General features: G+C 46.3%; 1 protein-coding gene across 4 annotated transcripts in view; it reads left to right on the top strand.

Annotated features, from left to right (window-relative positions):
- dysf (dysferlin, limb girdle muscular dystrophy 2B (autosomal recessive)) overlaps positions 1-21,387 on the top strand; it is a 375,567-nt gene that overhangs the window by 337,988 nt on the left and 16,192 nt on the right. For all 4 annotated transcript variants that reach the window (XM_041186042.1, XM_041186052.1, XM_041186062.1 and 1 more), the window contains 8 exons: positions 1,498-1,589; positions 2,898-3,068; positions 3,835-3,977; positions 5,339-5,478; positions 12,956-13,044; positions 14,150-14,245; positions 16,330-16,471; positions 18,181-18,280. In XM_041186042.1, coding sequence (XP_041041976.1) covers positions 1,498-1,589; positions 2,898-3,068; positions 3,835-3,977; positions 5,339-5,478; positions 12,956-13,044; positions 14,150-14,245; positions 16,330-16,471; positions 18,181-18,280 — 973 coding nt within the window. The remainder of the gene's footprint in view (positions 1-1,497; positions 1,590-2,897; positions 3,069-3,834; positions 3,978-5,338; positions 5,479-12,955; positions 13,045-14,149; positions 14,246-16,329; positions 16,472-18,180; positions 18,281-21,387) is intronic.

Below are 21,387 nucleotides of genomic sequence, written 5' to 3'. Positions count from 1 at the left end.
GTTTGGCTTCACGGTTTCTGAGGTGGAATGCACAAACTTGTGTCTTTGATAGGTTTGCACAAAGGTGGTTTTCTTCATAGTAGGATGTTAGTCCCTCCAAGGCCTCAGAAAGCGTTTTCTCCACGGTGTTAATATCAGTGCTTTGGGCAGTGACAAATTAGTCATCAGCAGATATAAAACGCCGTGTGACACCGTCTATAGGTTGGTCATTCGTGTAGAAGTTGTACAGCAGAGGTGCAAGCACGCTTCCCTGAGGAAGACCATTCTTCTGAATACGCCACCTGCTGCCCTTCCCACCTAGTTCAACATAGAGTTCAACATGGATTGGTGAATTCCAAAGATTCACAGCCTCTCAAGTGAAGAAATTTCTACTCATCTCAGCCCTAGATGGCTTACCCCTTTACCCTGAGACTCTCCAGCCTGAGTAAAGAGCCTCTCAGCATCTACCCTTTCAGACTCTCGGAGAATTTTATACGCGTCAATGGGATCACTTTTCTGTTTTTTAAAACACTGCAGAATATCGGCCCATTCCACTGAAGCCCTCCAATTGGACAACACCGTCAACCAAGGAACCAATCTAGTGAGCCTTCCCTGCATTCCCTAAGTAAATCCTTCCTTCGGTAAGGGGATGAAACGAGTTAAAATTCAGTTTGGCCCAGAGTGCTGCTGCAGAATTAGTAGGCTAAAGCCTGTCCCTGTTATTGCCGTGGAGATACAATGATGAGTCAGTGCAGAGGATCCCCACGTCAGGGGCTGGGTGGGGAGGGGGGGAGGTGGAGGGAGTGAAGGTGGGGGGGAGCAGGGGAGGGAGAGGCCTCAGTGGAAAAGGTCAGGACTAAACAGGGAAAATTACTCGGGATACGTCAGAATGGAAAGAAATTCCCAGACGCAGATAATGAGGCAACGAGAGGAAAAATAAATGAAAGCAAAAGTGTGGGCCAGCAGTCATGTTCTCAGTACATATTTATACGTACGGTAGTTGAAGCCAGTTCCCCATTCCCTAGAGGATCGAAAATAAGCAGTGTTATAAAGAAGTGTGTAAAAAAAAAAAGACTTGCATTAAAATGCAGCCCTTTAACAATCTCAGGACATCCCGTAATGCTTCACAGCCAGTGAAGTACGTTTTGAAGTGTGGGTCACTTGTTGTAATGAAGGGAAATGCAGCAGCTGACTTGTGCACAGCAAGATCCCACAAGCAGCAAGGGCCATATAATTGAGGGCCAGATATCAGCCTGGGAGACCGGGCAGAACTCTGCTATTTTTGAGGGGGCTGCCAGGGCCAGGGTTTAAAGTCTCATCCGAAAGATGCCACCTCCGACTTCGAGGCACTCCCTCAGTACTGGCACCGGGACTGTCAGCCTCGACTTTGTGCTCAAGCCTATGGAGTGGGGTTCTTAAGCCTACAGCTTTAATGACTGTGCAGGTAGAGTGCCATGTGCTGCTCCGAGCCTTGGCTGAAGGATGGCATCTTTACATCGCCCATTCTTTCTCTTTCAGTGCGACCCATATGTGAAAGTTTCTGTGGGTAAGAAGTCAATCAGTGACCAGGATAATTACATCCCGTGCACACTCGAACCGGAGTTTGGAAGGTACAGCATCTTTAATTCTTTGATTATATTCTCAGCGGGCGTTAGATTTAGATCCAGTGGTATAAATCAGAGGCTGCATCTACTCACTAGAAATAAAAAGGTGAGTCCAGATGGTGAATGCCAGCTATTCGACTACGTCGGGCATCACAACCTGACCCACATTCTCACACAAGCGTCCAAATCCCAGCTGGATAGCGACCAGCTGGGAGCAGGAGATGCGAGTTATGATGCACCTCCCGTGCACCCACCCCAATGGTGATGAGGTCGGGTTTATTTCCAATCAGATCGCCCATCTGAGCACAGATTTGGTTGGGGGTGGAGGGTGGGGGTGGGGGGGCGGTGTGTGTGTGTGGGGGGTAGGGGGTGGGGTGGGGGTGCAGTCGACCATGGCGGAAAGAGTCCTCTGGCCTGGATGACGTGCCAAGTGAACCCAAGCGCATTTCTCTGGCACAGTCAGACGGACTGTGGGGTTTGGTTCCTGATGCAAGAACTAGAAGCTGTGTGAACCAAAACACGTTCTCTCCTGCCCCTAGTCCCTCTGGACATAACTCTCAGTTTTCCTTTTTTCAAATCTGAGGAGCGTTTAAGATTCAGTGAATGCTGTTCCTCCCACACGTAGGATGTACCCCTTGGCTCTGTCTAACCTACCCCTTGGCTGCACTGTACTAACTCCAGTACCTGCCAATTTAAACATTCACAGACTCACAAGTTGGCTCGTAAAGGAGACTTGGGAGTCTTAGGTTTGAAAGGCCTCGAACCAATGAGGCACCAACAGACTTATTTAATTATAATAAAGGTCTGAAGGATTTTTTTGTTTGCCCATTCATTTCATTTTCGACCTGGAAAGCACAAACTATTTTAAAATGCTCTTGGTTCTCATCAAGGTGGAGACATTACTGCTAGACTATTGCTCCACTTGTTCCACTCATGGTTAGAAAGATCAACATCAAACACTCCCAAGACAGGTACAGGACGGGGTTAGATACAGAGTAAAGCTCCCTCTACACTGTCCCCATCAAACACTCCCACAACAGGTGCAACATGGGGTTAGATACAGAGTAAATCTCCCTCTACACTGTCCCCATCAAACACTCCCAGGACAGGTACAGCACGGGGTTAGATACAGAGTAAAGCTCCCTCTACACTGTCCCCATCAAACACTCCCAGGACAGGTACAGCACGGGGTTAGATACAGAGTAAAGCTCACTCGACACTGTCTTGGGGTATGTACCAATACTGCAAAGTGTGACAGATCAATTTGTCGCTCTTAAGGATGATACTTTATCTAAAGGGTTAATGTTCCTGCAGGATGTATGAACTGACTGGAATACTACCTGTGGAGAAGGATCTAAAGGTCACCGTTTACGACTATGATCTCCTCTCAAAGGATGAGAAAATTGGGGAAACTGTTATTGACTTGGAGAATCGCTTCCTGTCTCGATTCGGAGGCTGTTGTGGGCTTCCTCAAACCTACTCCATGTAAGTTGTCTGGTTTTCCACTGAGTTTTTTCACTGTGGCCCCCTGAGGTATGTGTCCACAGGTGTCAGCTGCATTGCGATACCTCGTGAAACAGCAACAACTTACAATTATACAACAACTTTAACATAGTAAAACCTCCCTCGGTGCTTCAGAGGAATCAAATCAGAGATGAATTGGCACCAAGACAAAGGCATTTAGGATAGGTAACCAAAATCCAACAAAATCATAAAAGACAGAAGCAGGCATTCTGCCCATCATGTCCATAGCAGCCCTTTAATAGAATGATTCAATTAGTCCCATAACCCTGAAAATGTTCCTTTTCATGTATATATCCTAATTTATTTATGTCGATTTAATAATGTTACAGGTGACAAAAAAAAGCACTTTGGGATGACTGGAGACTGCAAAGGGCATGATATAAATTCTTTTCCAACCATTAACCCTGGAAGTGAATGCCACAGCCTCTGTGTGAAGAAGTTTCTCCTCTCCTGTTCTTAATCTCTTACGTTTAATTTTGTACTCGTAGCCCCTCGTTCTTAACTCTTCAACGACTGGATACCGTCTGCTTCTGTCCACCCTGCCCAGTCCTTTCAGAACTTTAAACTCTTCCTTCCCATCATCCTGTCGTCCAAATTCGAAGTCTTTGTATTTGCATTGTTCAATACTCATAGCACAGAGACAGGACATTCGGCCCCAACTGAAGCCTCAATATCAACCCTTTAGGGTGGAATGCAATGGTTATAATGGTGACTCTGCCTCTTTCAGATCAGGACCAAACCGATGGCGTGACCAGCTCAGACCCAGCCAGCGCCTTCACATCTATGCACAGAGACACGGCTACAAACTCCCCGTGTGCACGGAGAATAAAATCACCTTCAGAGGGGAGGAATTCCTTCTGTCAGATTTTGGTACGTCCGTTCTTCTTGTGCTTTCCCCTGAGCTTGGCCTGTGCGAGGCAGGGGGACTCTGGTGCTAGAGGAAACCGTCCATCGCCTGAGGAGCAATGAGGAGACCGACTCACCGACTCTTTCGAAGAGCCAGCACAGACAGCGGAACCAAATGGCCTCATTCTGTGCTGAATGTTTCAATGCCGTGAGAATTTGTTGTATAGAATAGTGTCATTTGGGGCTTGGATAAGCACAGGAGGCAGCTACTCAGCTCCTCAAAGCTGTTCCGCCATTCAGTTAGATCTTGGCTGATCTGCACCTCAACTCCATTTACTATTCTTTACTCCATTAACGCCCTTACTAAAATAAATCTAAGCATCTCAATTATGGTTGACAGAGCATCCGAAGCCCTTAAGTGGCTGAGACTGCCATAACCCCTTTGCATGAAGGAGTGCTTCCTAATTTCACTCCTGAACAGCACAGTCCTAGTTTTAAGATGGTGCTCCTTTGTTCTGGATTTCTGCAGCAGAGGAGATAGCTTTCTGAATTTTGCTCCATTGAATCCTTTTTATCATTTTAAACGTCCTGATTAGATCACTCCTCATTACTGTCCTCCAATTGAAATTCTTAGGGGGGGTGTTTGACAGCTAGATGGTGAGAAAATGATTCTCCTGAGTGGTGAATCCAGGTCACAGTCACAGGGTAAGGGGTCAGTGTCACGTGTTCTTGTTGTCTTTTGGTTTCCAGATGTTGCTAAGAATCGCACTTTAATCTTGGAAGGATCAAAGACTCCTTATCTTTAATTTTGTCCTGCTGTCCGGTACAATAAAGGGACTGGATTGAACTGGTTCTGTTTTATTTCCAGTGCAGCTATGAAACATGGCACCCACAACACTTACAATTAGTTCCCAGCTATTGACAGATTGTTATAGAAGATACAGCAAAATATAACAGTCAACAATTTGAGGAAAAATGCCTTCATTCAGAAAGTTGTGAATCTTTCGAATTCCCTCCCCTAGGGAGCTTTGGGTGTTCAGTCATTGAGTATGTTCAAATTGGGGTTGAAAGATCTCTTTTGGTTACTAAGGGGATTAAGGGATACAGGGATGGTTCAGGGAGATGGCATTGTGTGGAAGATCACTCATGACCTTGTTGACTGGTTGACCAGGCTCGAATCGCCTACTCCAGTTCCTATTATTTTTATCCCATATCTGTTGGATACTGAGTCTGGATCTCTGTAATGAAATTTGTTCTGAACCTCCAGCACCAACATCCCTCACCTTGATGAGCAGCCGAACCAGTTAACGAGCAGGATTCTCACTGGGTATTGTAGGAGACCTCAAATAGTTAGATGACTGGTTGACTCTTCCTTTTCATTCTAGAGGATGAAAAGCCCCTTGGCTCGCACCTCGGACCCCCAGATGAGAGATTGGCCTTATATGTGCTTCGCAAACAGGGCCTGGTTCCAGAGCACGTGGAGACCAGGGCATTATTCAGCCCACTGCAGCCTGACATCGAGCAGGTAAGTGCCAGATTTTGTTGCAAATAGCTAATTCTGCTGCATGAGTGAAACTCGTTATACGTGGCAACTTTAGGCTGTGTCAGCCAAATTAGCCTGCTTTATGGTTTCTTCAATCACACAATAAACTACACCGGGGTGTAGTACTCATTACATTAACAGTAAAGTTGTTACCCTAATAATGTGTGCAGCTTAAGAGTTTAGACTTAGTGTGTCAGCTGTGGCTCAGTGGTTTATACTCTTTTGTCTAGTCAGAAGATTTGAAGTTCAAGGGCTTGAGCACAAAAATTCGGGCTCATACTCCAGTGCAGTACTGAGGAAGTGCTGCACTGTCAGAGATGCTGTCTTTCAGAGTTGGGTGTTAAACTGGGGCCCTCATCTGCACTCTCGGTAAAAGATCGCCATGGTATTACATGGAAGAAGAGCAGTGGAGTTCTCCCCCATGTCCTGGTTAATATTTATTCCTCATTCAACACCGCAAAACCAAATTGTCCAGTTATTATCAGAAAAATTGTTTGTGGGAGTTTGCTGTGCTCAAATTGGCTACCACATTTCCTACAATGGTGATTACACTTCGGCACTTCATTGGTTGAGAAACATTTTGATGTCTGGTAACCATGAAAGACATTATATCGATACATGTCTATCGTTTTTTCTTCTTTTTTATTCATTGACAGGATGTGGGTGTCGCTGGCTAGACCAGCATTTGTTGCCCATCCCTAATTGCCCTTGAGAAGGTGGTGGTGAGCTGCCTTCTTGAACTACTGTAGTCCATGTGCTGTAGGTACACTCACAGTGCTGTTAGAAAGGGAGTTCCAGAATTTTGACCCAGCGACAGTGAAGGAACGGTGATATATTTCCAAGTCAGGATGGTGAGTGACTTGGAGGGGAACTTCTAGGTGGTGGCGTTCTCCTGTATCTGCTGTGCTTGTCCTTCTAGATGGGAGTGGTCGTGGGTTTGGAAGGTGCTGTTGAAGGAGCCTTGGTGAATTACTGAAGTGCATCTTGTAGATGGTACACACTGCTGCTACTGTGCATCGGTGGTGGAGGGAGTGAATGTTTGTGGATGGGGTGCCAATCAAGCGGGCTGCTTTGTTCTGGATGGTGCCAAGCTTCTTGAGTGTTGTGGGAGCTGCACTCATCCAGGCAAGTGGGGAGTATCCCATCACGTTCCTGACTTGTGCCTTGTAGATGGTGGACAGATTTTGGGGAGTCAGAAGGTGAGTTACTCACCGCAGGATTCCTAGTCTCTTTTGCCATGCCCATTTATCCTGTGTCCATTCGACTGTACGTTTAGCTGGCACTCTGGACCAGAACCCATTACTTTTAACTCCTTTTTTCTTTCCCTCTCTCTCTCCTTTATCACTCTTGAGATTCCCCTGCTGTCCCTTCCTCTTCCTGTTACCTACTCAGGTCACCTTTCAATATTCCCCCTTGGGTACTTTGTCCTGAGCTCAGAAGTTCCTGCCATAAGCCTCTCTCTGCCCCTTTAAGATGCTCATTAAAACCTATCTCTTTGATGGAGTTTTTGGTCAGATTTCCGTATTCCTGCTCTTGTGAGCCGGTGTCAATTTTCTTTTGTCTGGTGGGTAAGGGCAGAATTTTACGGCCCTGTTTCGGGGGGGAGGGGCCGTAAAATGTGGCGGAGCCGGTATAAATCCCATTGACGTGAAATCCCGCTGTCGTAAAAATCTGCCCTAAGAGTTGGCTGACTTTTTTTGCGGTGAATATGAGCACAGAAAAAAAGACTAACCTTCCTGGCACAAAGTGAATTTACCTGCCTAGTGAAGGTGCTCTGCAAACTATAAATGTTTGAAGATAAGAACATAATAGGAACTGGAGTAGGCCATTCGGCCCCTTAAGCCTGCTCCACCATTCAATGAGATCATGGCTGACCTTTGACCTCAGCTCCACCTTTCCGCACCATCCCTTGATTCTCTTAGTTCCCAAAAATCTACCGCTCCCTCTCTTGAACATGCACAACGATTTTGCATCCAAACTCTCTGGGGGGGCGGGGGGGGGGGGCTGTGGGTGGGGTGGGGGGGGTGTTGGTGGGGGGGTGCGGCTAGAGAATTCCAAAGATTCACAACCTTTTGAGTGAAGAATTTTCTCTTTCCCTCAGCCCCAGATGGCCGGCCTGTTAATCTGAAACTGTGACTCCCCGTGTTGGAGAATCCCCAGCCCAGCAGAAACATTTTCTCTGCATCTACCCTGTCAAGGCACTTAAGAATTTTATATATTTCAATGAGTTCACCACTCATTCTTTAAAACCCAAGGAACTATGGGCTGAGTCTACTCAACCTCTCCTCCTCGTATAGTCCGCTTCATCCAAGAACCAGCCTGGTAAACCTATGTTGCACTCCCTCCAGTATTAGTATGTCCTTCCTTAGATAAGGAGACCAAAATTGCACATACTACTTCAGGTTTGGTCTCGACAATAATTCCAGTAAGGTATTATAACTCTTAGATTCAGTCCTTTTGTAATAAAGGCCAACATACCATTTGCCTTCCTAATTACTCACTGTACCCACATGTTAGCTTTCTGTGATTCATGTACAAGGATATGCAAACCCCTCTGAATGCAAGCATTTCACAGTCTCTCAACATTTAAAAATATTCTGCTTTTCCATTTTTCCTACCAGATTGAATAGTTTCACACTCTCCCCCCCCACCCCACCCCCCAACATTATATCACATCTACCATGTTCTTGCTCACTCACTTAATCTGTCTAAACCTTTTTGCAGGCTCTTTGTGTCCTCTCCACTGCTCACTTTCCACCTAGCTTTACATCTTCAGCAAACGTTGATAGGTTATTAATATTGATTATAAATAGCTAGGCCCAAGCACCGACCCTTATAGGCACTTAGCTAATTACACCCTATGAACCTCCAAAGGACCCATTTATTCCTACTGTCTGTCAATAGTCCTCGATCCTTATTATCCCCCAGTCCGGTAAACCCTAACCTTGTGCAATAACCTCCTGTGCAGCATCTTTATGAATACATTTTGAAAACCTAAGCATGCTACACTCACTGGTTCCCCCTTATCAATCCTGCTAGTTAAATCCTGAAGAAACTTGAACAGGTATATCCGTGTTAACTCGGTTTAATCATACTATAATTTTCTAAGTGCCCTGTGATCATATCACCCATAATAGATTCTAGCATTTTTCTTACCCTTGACATCAGGTTAACTGGCCTATGGTTTCCTATTTCCTCTCCTTCCTTTCTTGAATAGTCTGGTTATGTTTGCTACCCTCCAATTCACGGGCTCGTTCGAGAATCTAAGGAATACTAGCACGCTAACACACTATCTGTAGCTCCCTCTTATAAAAGCTGAGGGTGAAGGCCATAAGGTCCCGGGGATTGTTGGATTTTTGACCCATTCGTTTTTCCAATGCTGGTTCTTGACAAATGTAGATATCCTTAAGTTCCTTGTTTTGCTTGTTCCAAAGTTCCCAATTAGTTTTGGAATGTTTGTAGCGTCTTTTAAAGCTTTTCCTTATTCCTCATTATAATTTCTCCTCTCTCTGCTTCTAAGGGACCCACATTTACTAATCCTTTCCCTTTGGTAGTACAGAACTTGAGTTTTTAAGACAATAAGACCATAAGACATAGGAGCAGAAATTAGGCCATTCGGCCCATCGAGTCTGCTCCGCCATTCAACCATGGCTGATAAGTTTCTCAACCCCATTCTCCCGCCTTCTCCTCATTACCTTTGATCCCCTTACCAATCAAGAACCTATCTATCTCGGTCTTAAGTACACTCAATGACCTGGCCTCCACAGCCTTCTGTGGCAATGAATTCCATAGATTCACCACTCTCTGGCTAAAGAAGTTTCTCCTCATCTCTGTTCTAAAAGGTCTTCCCTTTACTCTGAGACTGTGCCCTCGGCTCCTAGTCTCTCCTACTAATGGAAACATCTTCCCCACGTCCACTTTATCCAGGCCTTTCAGTATTCTGTAAGTTTCAATCAGATCCCCCCCCTCACCCTTCTAAACTCCATCGAGTATAGACCCAGAGTCCTCAAACATTCCTCATATGTTAAACCTTTCATTCCTGGGATCGTTCTTGTGAACCTCTCTGGACCAGGGCCAGAACATCCTTCCTGAGATATGGGGCCCAAAATTGCTCATAATATTCTAAATTTAGTCTAATTAGAGCCTTATAAAGCCTCACTGGCACATCCCTGCTTTTATATTCTAGTCCTCTCAAAATAAATACCAACATTGCATTTGCCTTCCTAACTACCGACTCAACCTGCAAGTTAACCTTAAGAGAATCCTGAACTAGGACTCCCAAGTCCCTTTGCACTCCAGATTTCTGAATTCTCTTCCCATTTAGAAGATAGTCTATGCCTCTATTCTTCCTACCAAAGTGCATGACCTCACACTTCCCCACGTTGTATTCCATCTGCCACTTCTTTGCCCATTCTCATAACCTGTCTAAATCCTTCTGCAGTCTCCCCGCCTCCTCAATACTACCTGTCCCTCCACCTTTCTTTGTATCATCTGCAAACTTAGCCAGGATGCCCTCACTTCCTTCGTCTAGATCATTAATGTATAAAGTGAAAAGTTGTGGTCCCAACACTGACCCCTGCGGAACTCCACTAGTCACCGGCCACCATCCTGAGAAGGACCCCCTTATTCCCACTCTCTGCCTCCTGCCAGACAGCCAGTCTTCTATCCATGCTAGTACCTTGCCTCTAAAACCATGGGCTCTTATCTTACTGAGCAGCCTCCTGTGCGGCACCTTGTCAAAGGCCTTCTGGAAATCCAAGTAGCTAACATCCATTGGCTCTCCTTTGTCTAACTTACTCATTGCCTCTTCAAAGAATTCTAACACATTTGTCAGGCATGACCTCCCCTTGATGAAACCATGCTGACTTTGCCCTATTTTACCATGCACTTCCAAGTATTCTGAAATCTCATCCTTAATAATGGACTCTAAAATCTTACCAACGACTGAGGTCAGGCTAATTGGCCTGTAATTTCCTGTCTTTTGCCTCACTCCCTTCTTAAACAGGGGGGTTACATTAGCGATTTTCCAGTCCTCTGGAACCCTCCCTGACTCCAGTGATTCCTGAAAGATCACCACTAACACCTTCACTATCTCTTCAGCTATCTCCTTCAGAACTCTGGGGCGTAATCCATCTGGTCCAGGTAATTTATCCACCTCCAGACCTTTCAGTTTTCCCAGCACCTTCTCCTTGGTAATGGCCACTATACTCACCTCTGCCCCCCGACTCTCTTGAACTTTGGGGATGTTTCTCGTGTCTTCCACCGTGAAGACTGAGGCAAAGTACCTATTCAGTTCCTCCGCCATTTCTTTGTTCCTCACTACTACTTCTCCAGCGTCATTTTCCAGCGGCCCAATGTCCACTTTTGCCTCTCTCTTATCCTTTATATATCTAAAAAAAACTCTTGCAATCTTTTTTTATATTAATGGCTAGTTTACCCTCATATTTAATCTTCTCCCTCCTTATTTCTTTTTTAGTTGTCCTCTGTTGGTCTTTGTTGGCTTCCCAATCCCCTGGTTTCCCACTGCTCTTTACCGCATTGTATACTTTCTCTTTAGCTTTTATGCTGTCTCTGACTTCCCTTGTCAGCCATGGTTGCCTCGTCCTCCCTTTAATATACTTCTTCCTAGGAATGAATTTTTGCTGTGTCTCCCAAATTACTCCCAGAAACTCCTGCCATTGCTGTTCCACTGTCTTTCCTGCTAGGCTCATCTCCCAGCCAATTCTGGCCAGCTCCTCCCTCATGCCTCTGTAGTTGCCTTTATTCAACTGTAATACCGTTACATCTGATTCCAGCTTTTTCCTTTCAAATTGCAGGGTAAATTCTATCATGGTCACTTCCTCCTAAGGGTTCCTTCACCTTAAGCTCCCTTATCAAATCTGCCTCATTACACATCACTAAATCTAGAATTGCCGGTTCCCTAGTGGGCTCCACCACAAGCTGCTCTAAAAAGCCATCTCGTAGACATTCCACAAGTTCCTTTTCTTGGGATCCACTACCAATCTGATTTTCCCAGTCTACCTGCATATTGAAATCCCCCATGATCACTGTGACCTTGCCTTTCTTACATGCCTTTTCTATCTCCTGGTGTATCTTGTGCCCCACATCCTGACTACTGTTCAGAGGCCTGTACATAACTCCCATTATGGTTTTTTTACCTTTGCGGCTCCTCAACTCTACCCACACAGATTCTACATCATCTGACCCTACATCATTTCTTGCTATCGATTTAATTTCATTTCTTACTAACAAAGCAACCCCACCCCCTCTGTCAACCTGCCTATCTTTTCGATAGGATGTATATCCTTGTATATTTAGCTCCCAGTCCTGATCCCCTTGCAGCCATGTCTCCGTGATGCCCACCACATCATACCTGCCAATTTCAATCTGCGCCACAAGCTCATTTACATTATTTTGTATACTGCGTGCATTCAGATACAACACCTTCAGTCCTGTATTTCCCGTCCCCTTTCTCATTGTCGTCCCTTTATCTGATGTACTTGAAGTTAGATTCCTAGCCCTTTCCAAACACTCTGTCCTATTTTGTGTTCTGGGGAATTTAATAGCTTCTCCTGGGCTCTCCTTTCTTTTCATATTTTTCATAATTTTCCGTGAAATTTAATCCACTTCCCTGCTCTCCTTCGAATATTAGGAACATAGGAGCAGGAATAAACCACAGAATCTTTAATGTCTACCTGAGATAGTAGCTTGTACCTGGGCTTATCATCTCAACTGAAGGATGGCACTTTCCACGGTAGCATACGTTGTGGGCTCCAGTCTCTGGAGTGGGGCTTGAAGGCATGAGTTCCGGACTCGGAGGCGTGAATTTTTTTTAAACGTACTCACTCAAGGAATGTGGACTTCGCTGGCTGGGCCAGCTTTTTTTGTGCGCCCCTAATTACCCTTGAGAAGGTGGTGGTGAGCCGCCTTCTTGAACTGCTACAGTCCCTGTGGTGTAGGTACACCCACAGTGCTGTTAGGGAGGGAGTTCCAGGATTTTGACCCAGCAACAGTGAAGGAACGGCGATATATTTCCAAATCAGGATGGTGTGTGGCTTGGAGGGGAACTTCCAGGTGGTGGTATTCCCATCTATCTAGATGGTAACAGTTGTGGGTTTGGAAGGTGCTGTTTTAAGAGCCTTGGTGAATTCCTGCAGTGCATCTTGTAGATGGTACACACTGCTGCTACTGTGCGTCAGTGGTGGAGGGAGTGACTGTTGCACACTGGGCCACGGTTGATCTTTAAGGAGAGGCATGTCCTCTCCTTCTTTGGAAAAGCTGATTGAAGGGTCTAGGTCCTTGGTAAAGGAAATTACAGAGCATAACATGAAGCAGGGGATAAGAAGGTGCAATAAAGGAAGTTGAGTAGATGAAGGTCCTTCTTGTGGAATCAACTCGACATAACATGTACTTACTGTTCTCACAAGGTGTTTTCCCTTCCCGCTTCCCTGCTCTTTAGGGTAAAATCCAGCTCTGGGTGGACATCTTTCCAAAGTCACTTGGACCACCAGGACCCCCGTTCAACATCACTCCTCGCAAAGCCAAGAGGTGGGATTCTTTCTCTTCAACCGCGCCCCAGCTTTTCTGAAAGTGCTGCCACTTGCTGGAGTGAAGCTCCACTCTGTCTCTCAATGGTCTATGTCGGGTGACAGTTAAAACTTTCAAGATTGGGATGGATAGGTTTTTTGTTGGGTAAGAGTATCAAGTGGTAGCCAGGAAAGATGGGTATATGGACTTAAGATACAGTCAATCATGATCAAATTGAATGGCGCAACAAGCTAGAGGGGCAGAATGGCCTATTCCATTTTGACCTACACCTGTCACTATGTTGCTACGTAATTCACTATGTAAGAGTTTCCACCTGTCCCAAGCAGTGCCAGTGCTCAAAGTCAAAACTGTCTACAAATCCAGGAATGGAAAATTAAACATTACCTCCAAGTCACCTCACAAGCTATTCTCGCAATATCATCTTCAATCGCAGTGAGGTTAATGCACATATTTGGGACAGTGCAGAGGGAACTTTACTCTGTATCTAACCCCATGCTGTACCTGCCCTGGGAGTGTTTGATGGAGACAGTGTAGAGGGAGCTTTACTCTGTATCTAACCCCGTGCTGTACCTGTTCTGGGAGTGTTTGATGGAAACAGTGTAGAGGGAGCTTTACTCTGTATCTAACCCCGTGCTGTACCTGTCCTGGGAGTGTTTGATGGGGACAGTGTAGAGGGAGATTTACTCTGTATCTAACCCCGTGCTGTACCTGTCCTGGGAGTGTTTGATGGGGACAGTGTAGAGGCAGATTTACTCTGTATCTAACCCCGTGCTGTACCTGTCCTGGGAGAGTTTGATGGGGACAGTGTAGAGGGAGCTTTACTCTGTATCTAACCCCGTGCTGTACCTGTCCTGGGTGTGTTTGATGGGGACAGTGTAGAGGCAGATTTACTCTGTATCTAACCCCGTGCTGTACCTGCCCTGGGAGAGTTTGATGGGGACAGTGTAGAGGGAGCTTTGCTCTGTATCTAACCCCATGCTGTACCTGTCCTGGGAGTGTTTGATGGGGACAGTGTACCACTAGAATATTGTTACTAAATGGCAAAATAACCAGTATTTCTTCTGGAGGAGGCTGTTGTCCTGTAATTCCTCTATATCTGTTCCAGCTTCTTCCTGCGTTGTATAATATGGAACACCAACGATGTAATCTTGGATGACCTCAGCATTACAGGGGAGAGGATGAGTGATATTTACGTGAAAGGGTCAGTGCGTTTCTGAATTCATCATTTCTCCTGAATCTGCTTGAATGGCGTGTTACATTGGGGTGAAAATAATGGAGGTGGTGAGGGCGGCGCAGGTGGGGGGGGGGGAAGGGTGGGCATATTCTTCACCCCTCTGATCGCAAGGTCAGTGAGCAGCTCATCGATTCTCCCCACAGCGATGATACGCTGCGGCCATAGCAAGGCAAGTGTTGTGAGGAGGCCCCTTCGAGAGCTGCCGGCCTCTGCGGCCTGGTTAAGCGGCCTGTCCCAGCAGCTGGGACTACGAGAGAATCCACGCGTTGGCCGGACTTACAGGGAAGCCCAGGTTATTCGGTCAGTGGGAGGATCGGGGACCTGGAGGAGGGGATTCGGTTTTGGAGGCTCAGGAGGGGAGGCACAAAGTGGGGGCTTGATCATGGTTGAGGTGCCCCAGATGGACAGAGGGGGGCCTCCCTAAATAATGTATCCCCCCCGCCACCCCCCCACCCCCCCCACCCCCCGGTTCCTTCCCGCATTTTATCCCACCTTGCGACAGTAGCAGGCTGTCCTCCTTCGCTCTGCCTCCCTCACCCGTACACATTATTGAGGCAGAATGAGACCCTTAATTGGCTGGTTAAGGGCTTCATTAGGTCTGAAGGCGAGCAGGCTGCGTGAGGCCTTACCCATCCACCATAACATGGCAGACATTTCGGGGGTGGGGAAGGAAGAGGGCGGTGAGCTAGCCACCCGTTTTATTGGACGTGCCCCCGCCCGCAAAACAGACTGGTGGGAGTTGGGGAGAAGGGCGTAATATTCCTCCCGTAGAATTCCAACTGGTCTTGAACCGTAGCAAAACATGGCAAAGTGCTTCTTAGGAGCGGTTATCTGACAATGTGGCACTGGGCCACATAAAGAGATGTTCCATTATCTCTGCAGCCCAGAGACAGGTAATTCAGCCTATCAGCCTCCTCCCTCTTCATTTAACTTTAGTAACATATCCTTCGATCCCTTTCTTCCTTATATGCCTATTTAGCCTCCCCTTTAATGTGTCTACACTATTCAGCTCCACTGCTCGCTGTGCTCGTGAGTTCCGTGGTGCCATTTTGATGAGGATCAGGAGCATTCTCCCAGGTGACCTGGCCAGAATTTATCCCTCAACCAACATCACTATAGTAAACAGATAATGGTGCCAATCAGGTGCAATGGCAACCATTGCTGATGTCCACTCTTGACCACTGACATAGGAAAGTCACCAAAAAAATCCAGTCAGGAATTCAGGAGAAATTTCTTTTTCCAGAGACGGCTGAGAATGTGGAAATTTCTTTTGGGAGTGGTTGAGGTGAATAGCATAGAAGGAGAGGCTAGAAAAACACATGAGGGAGAAAGGATTGGAAGGATGGGGTGAGATGAAATAGGGCAGGAGGAGACTCATGGGCTGAATTACCTGTCTGTGTGCTGCAGGGACGATAGGCTATCTCTTTATGTTGCCCAGTGCCACATTGTCAGATAACCTCTCTTAAGAAGCACCTTGCTATGTTTTACTACAGTTGAAGAGCACGACATAATTTTATATGTTTTATTCATTCATGGGACGCTGGCATCAAGGGCAAGGTTGGCATTTATTGCCAAACCCTAACTGTCCCTTGAGAAGGAATACAAGCCATTGTAAGATGACCTAATTAAAAGCCAGGGGAAGTGTGCAAGCTTGTGGACATTAAGAGGTTTCTCATCACTCTCGGCAAAATGCGACATTTCACAGGGAGGCTCCAGGCCCTGGTGGGTTGCTATTGGTGAACTTTTTATTCGTTCGTGGGAGGCGGGCATCACTGGCTGGGCCAGCATTTATTGCCCATCCCTAATTGCCCTTGAGAAGGTGGTGGTGAGCCACCTTCTTGAACCACTGCAGTCCATGTGGTGTAGGTACACCCACAGTGCTGTTAGGGAGGGAGTTCCAGGGACTTGACCCAGCGACAGTGAAGGAACAGCGATATATTTCCAAGTCAGTGGCTTGGAGGGGAACTTGTAGGTGTTGGTGTCCCCATGTGTGTGTTGCACTTGTCCTTGGAAGGTGCTGTGATTGACTCTGGCTCTCATTCTGTTTCCAGGTGGCTTCTGGGCTACGAGGGTAATAAACAGAAGACAGATGTTCACTACAGGTCATTGGGAGGAGAAGGAAACTTCAACTGGAGATTTGTCTTCCCTTTCGAATACTTGCCCACTGAACAAGTCTGCTCCATTGCCAAGAGGGTGAGTGAGAGGGAGCAGCAAGTGTGGGAGGGAGAATGTCTCACTTATAACCTGCCTCATTTCCAGCCATAAACCCCCAGCCGAACATTTCCTCACTGCTTCTTCTGTTTCCTGTTTTCCTCAGTATTCCAGCCTTTTCCCAAAGGCCATTGTTTCCTCCCATGAAGCTCTCCTCAATGTGGTCATGCGTTGATTCACGGCTGCCCCTCTCAGTTTGGGAATTAAGGCACATCCATTTTTATACTTTCATGAAATGTGGGTACCTCTGTCTGGGCCCAGCAATTATTGCCCATCCCTAATTAGCCTGGAGAAGGTGGTGATGAGCTGCCATCTTGAACCGCTGCAGTCCGTGTGGTGTAGGTACACCCACAGTGCTGTTAGGGAGGGAGTTCCAGGATTTTGACCCAGCAACAGTGAAGGAACGGTGATATATTTCCAAGTCAGGGTGGTCAGTGATTTAGGGGGGAACTTCCAGGTGGTGGTGTTCCCATGTGTCTGCTGCCCTTGTCCTTCTCGATGGTGGGTTTGGAAGGTGCTGCCTAAGGAGCCTTGGTGAATACCTGCAGTGCATCTTGTAGCTGGTACACACTGCTGCTACTATCCGTCAGTGCTGGAGGGAATGAATGTTTAAACTGGTGGATGAGGTGCTAACCAGTAGCCTCCTTTGTCCTGGATGGTTTTGACCTTCTTTAGTGTTGTTGGAGATGCACTCATCCAGGCAAGTGGAGAGTATTCCTTGCAGTGGATGAACAAGCTTTGGGGAGTCAGGAGGTGAGTTACTCACTACAAAATAGCCAGTCTCTAATCTCCTCTTGTAACCAAAGTTTTTATGTGGCTGGCCCGGTTAAATATTTGATCCATGCTAACCCCAGGATGTTAATCGTGGGAGAGTCAGTGATGGTAATGCCATTGAATGGCATAGGGAGGTAAATGGATTATCTCCTGTTGTAGATTGTTGTTGGGCAGTTGTGTAGTGCAGATGTTATTCATCACCTATTAGCCCAAGCCTGAATATTGTCCACATCTTGTTTTCTTGGCACAATTTTTGGGGAGCTTTGTCTTGTGGCTTGTCCTATACTTGATCATAGATGATTAAAGGTGCAAGGTAGGAGTTACCTGATATTTTAGTTGCTCTGGGAGTGTTTGGAATAGTGAAGTGGAAGCTTTACTCTGTATCTAACTCTGTGCTGTACCTATCCTGGGAATGTTTGATGGGGACAGTGTAGAGGGAGTTTGACTCTGTATCTAACCCCATGCTGTACCTGTCCTGGGAGTGTTTGATGGGGACAGTGTAGAGGGAGCTTTACTCTGTATCTAACCCCGTGCTGTACCTGTCCTGGGAGTGTTCGGTTGGACAATGTCAAGGAAGCTTTACTCTGTATCTAACCCCATGCAGTACCTGCCCTGGGAGTGTTTGACGGGGACAGTGTAGAGGGAGCTTTACTCTTTATCTCAGCCCGTGCTGTACCTACCCTGGAAGTGTTCGGTTTGACAATGTCAAGGAAGCTTTACTCTCTATCTAACCCCATGATGTACCCCTTGGAGAGTTTGATGTTGACCTTGCAGGTCGGTAATCTCATGAAGACCTTGGATCGAACTTGGGACCCCTGAGTTGTTTTTGGTTCAATCCGCTTCTCTGAGCCAATAGGGTGTCTCACAATGTGATAAAAATACACAAACTCAAGTCTCTTTCTCTGATTTTCTTACAGGAACATTTCTGGAGTCTGGATAAGACGGAGACTAAAATCGCACCACAACTCATCATCCAAATCTGGGACAATGATAGATTTTCCTTTGACGATTATCTGGGTACGTTCTTCCAAATTCTCCCATGGGGAATATCGCCACCGGAGTTTACGATTACACAGAAGCTTCTTAACATTGTTGGTAAACATCAGTCTATAGGACCTGGAGGAGGTGGGAAGATTGAGTTGGGATGCTTCCCAACTTGGCAGGCGGGACTCCTTTAAAAGGGCGCCAGTCCACTCAATATTCGCTTCAGGGAGGCGGGGGCAAGATGGAGTTGGGCCCGCAATCTCCACAGGCAGCAGGCCCAAGGTGGCAATGGGCAATGGCAAAGCCAGCAGGCCAGGACACCTGACTTAATTTACTGGGGCATTAGCCCACTTGTAGTGATGAGTGTCAGACTCTCAAACCCTTATCCCTCACCTCCAACTACCCCATACCCCCATGACCCCTTATTCAGCCATGCCCCTTCATACCCCTATGACCCTTCCACACCTCCTTATGACCCATGCCCCCTCATACCCTGTTGCCCCCTCATACTCCTGTGTATCCTCCATTTGAATTCCCCCAGTATCCACCTTGGGCAGGCCTCAAGAGTCACATCTTTGAATTGGACATTAAAAAAATAAACTTTTAACAATCTATTACAGCTGTCTTTCAAACAAATTTCATACTGAAAGAACTATCATTCAAAAATCCATTAAAAAATAAACCCCCTCAAATGGTTAATCTTTAGTTAAAAACAAGCACTTATTCACTTACCACGCCAAAGACAGATAATTTTTTTAATAAACTATTTTTAAAAAATCAATCAAAATGCAGAAATAGTCCCCGCTGAGATAACTAGTTCTGTGGCTTTTGAAACTCAGCCAAACATTCACAAGGCCTCAGCTGCCATAACAAACCATTTCAGTTCCCAAACAATGAAGCCTATTGAATTTGCATAAACAAATTTCAAAGCCAGGTCAGATGACCTGTCAATTAATACACTCGAGGAGCTGGGGGGGTTTCTTTTCTCTAAGGTAGCAGAGCCATTTTGAAGGGCTGGGAATGTTTAAGTCACTTCAGCTCATGACATTCAGAGCTCCCAACCACTGTTTTCTTCAGTTTGGAATCCATAATATCACTCTTCCCAATGGGAAAAGTACGTTAATGCATCTCAACACTAGTGCAATACTGATCAGCTTGCCTTTGCAGAACAGATCCAAACCATTGCAATAAGAACACATCGATCTGCCAACACAGCACCAACTATTGAAACCGGAAGAACACATCTTTTTTGTATTTCAAAACCTGTCAATAAAAGAGTTCCGGGAGCAAGTGGCTGCTTCTGGTTTTGGTTCCCTGCTTGGGCCCAAGGTTCCCCACAGTACACAACTTCTCTAAGGTGCTGACTACAGACAGGCGACCTGCATCCTTATCCTGCACTGGCAAAGAATTGCCAGAAACGCGGATGGGGTGGGGGAGGGGGGTGGGCGCGCAGGAATCCCAGAACCGGGCCCCACCCGCCATTCTCAAAGGGGTCCCGAGTCAGCCCGAGTCAGCGAAAATCTAGGCCTCCGCGTCTTATTTTCCACACTTGCTTTCCCGAAACAGAAGCTCATGCCTCGAAGGCGCACAAGGAGTTTGAGCACGGAGGATCAGCTGGGTCCAAGTTAACTGCAAGAGTTCAGCTGATCTCCATCCTGAATATTCCTGACACAGGACTGTCCTATGGAGGATGGTTAGTGCACGGAATGAATTACAAGTGGACTTAACTGTACTGGAGGCTTTAAGAGAGAGAGAGTTGAATAAGTCTTTGAAGACAGATTTGATCAAGAGCTACGTGAGAAGGATCTGGGGAATATTATTCCTTAGGGAAATAGACTGGGATCTTCACATTCCTACACTGCTAGTCTCGTGTGATTTATCATTGAGCCATTTGCCAAGGTGCAATTTTAAATGATAGAATCCTAAAGAATGTTTCTAAGTATTTACAGCACAGAAATAGGCCATTCAGTCGATGTCTATCTCTTTTTAATTCATTCACGGGATGTGGGTTTCGCTGGCTGGGCCAGCATTTATTGCCCATCCCTAGTTGCCCTTGAGAGGGTGGTGGTGAGCTGCCTTCTTGAACTGCTGCAGTCCATGTGGTGTAGGTACACCCACAGTGCTGTTAGGAAGGGAGTTCCAGGATTTTGACCCAGTGACAGTGAAGGAACGGTGATACATTTCCAAGTCAGGATGATGAGTGACTTGGATGAGAACTTCCAGGTGATGGTGTTCCCATCTATCTGCTGCCCTTATCCTTCTAGATGGTAATGGTTATGGGTTTGGAAGGTGCTGCCTAAGGAGCCTTAGTGAGTTCCTGCAGTGCATCTTGTAAATGGTACACACTAGTGCTACTGTGCATCGGTGGTAGAGGAAGTGAGTGTTTGTGGATGGAGTGCCAATCAAGTAGGCTGCTTTGTGTTGGACGGTGTCAAGCTTCCTCAGTGTTATTGGAACTGCACTCATCCAGCGGAGAGTGTTCCATCACATTCCTGACTTGTGCCTTGCAGATGATGAACAGGCTTTGGGGAGTCAGGAGGTGAGTTACTTGTTGCACGATTCCTAGCCTCTGACCTGCTCTTGTAGCCACAGTATTTATATGGCTAGTCCAGTTCAATTTCTGGTTAATGGTAACCCCCACGATGTTTATGCTCCAAATGAGTAGTCTCCTACTACTCATCTAACCTCATCAATATATCTTTCTATTCCTTTCTTCCTCATATGCTGATCTATTCCATGAAGTACTGAGTTCCACATTCTCACAACTCTCTGGGTAGTGAGGTTTCTCCTGAATTCCGAATTGGATTTATCAGTGAATATTTGTATTTATGGTGCCTAATCCTGGTCTCACCTACAAGTGGAAAAATCTGCTCTGCATTGACCCTCTCAAACATTTTGATTTTTTTGAAGGCCTCAATGTGAAAGGCTGGATTGCATCGATAAAATGGGGGAATAAAACTGGTCTCAGCTAAAGTGAACACCAAGCTGTTAGATTGAGGTTAGACAGCCTAACTGGTCTGCCAAATGGTCCTGATCTCATTACAGCCTGGGTTCAAACATGGACAAAAGAGCTGAACTCCAGAGGTGAGGTGAGAGTGACTGCCCTTGACATCCGGCAGCATTTGACTGAGTGTGGCATC

Source organism: Carcharodon carcharias, chromosome 1 (assembly GCF_017639515.1).
Source record: "Carcharodon carcharias isolate sCarCar2 chromosome 1, sCarCar2.pri, whole genome shotgun sequence".
Lineage (NCBI taxonomy): Eukaryota > Metazoa > Chordata > Chondrichthyes > Lamniformes > Lamnidae > Carcharodon > Carcharodon carcharias.
Note: the sequence above shows the minus strand (reverse complement) of the source record. Positions and strands in the feature narration are given on the sequence as shown.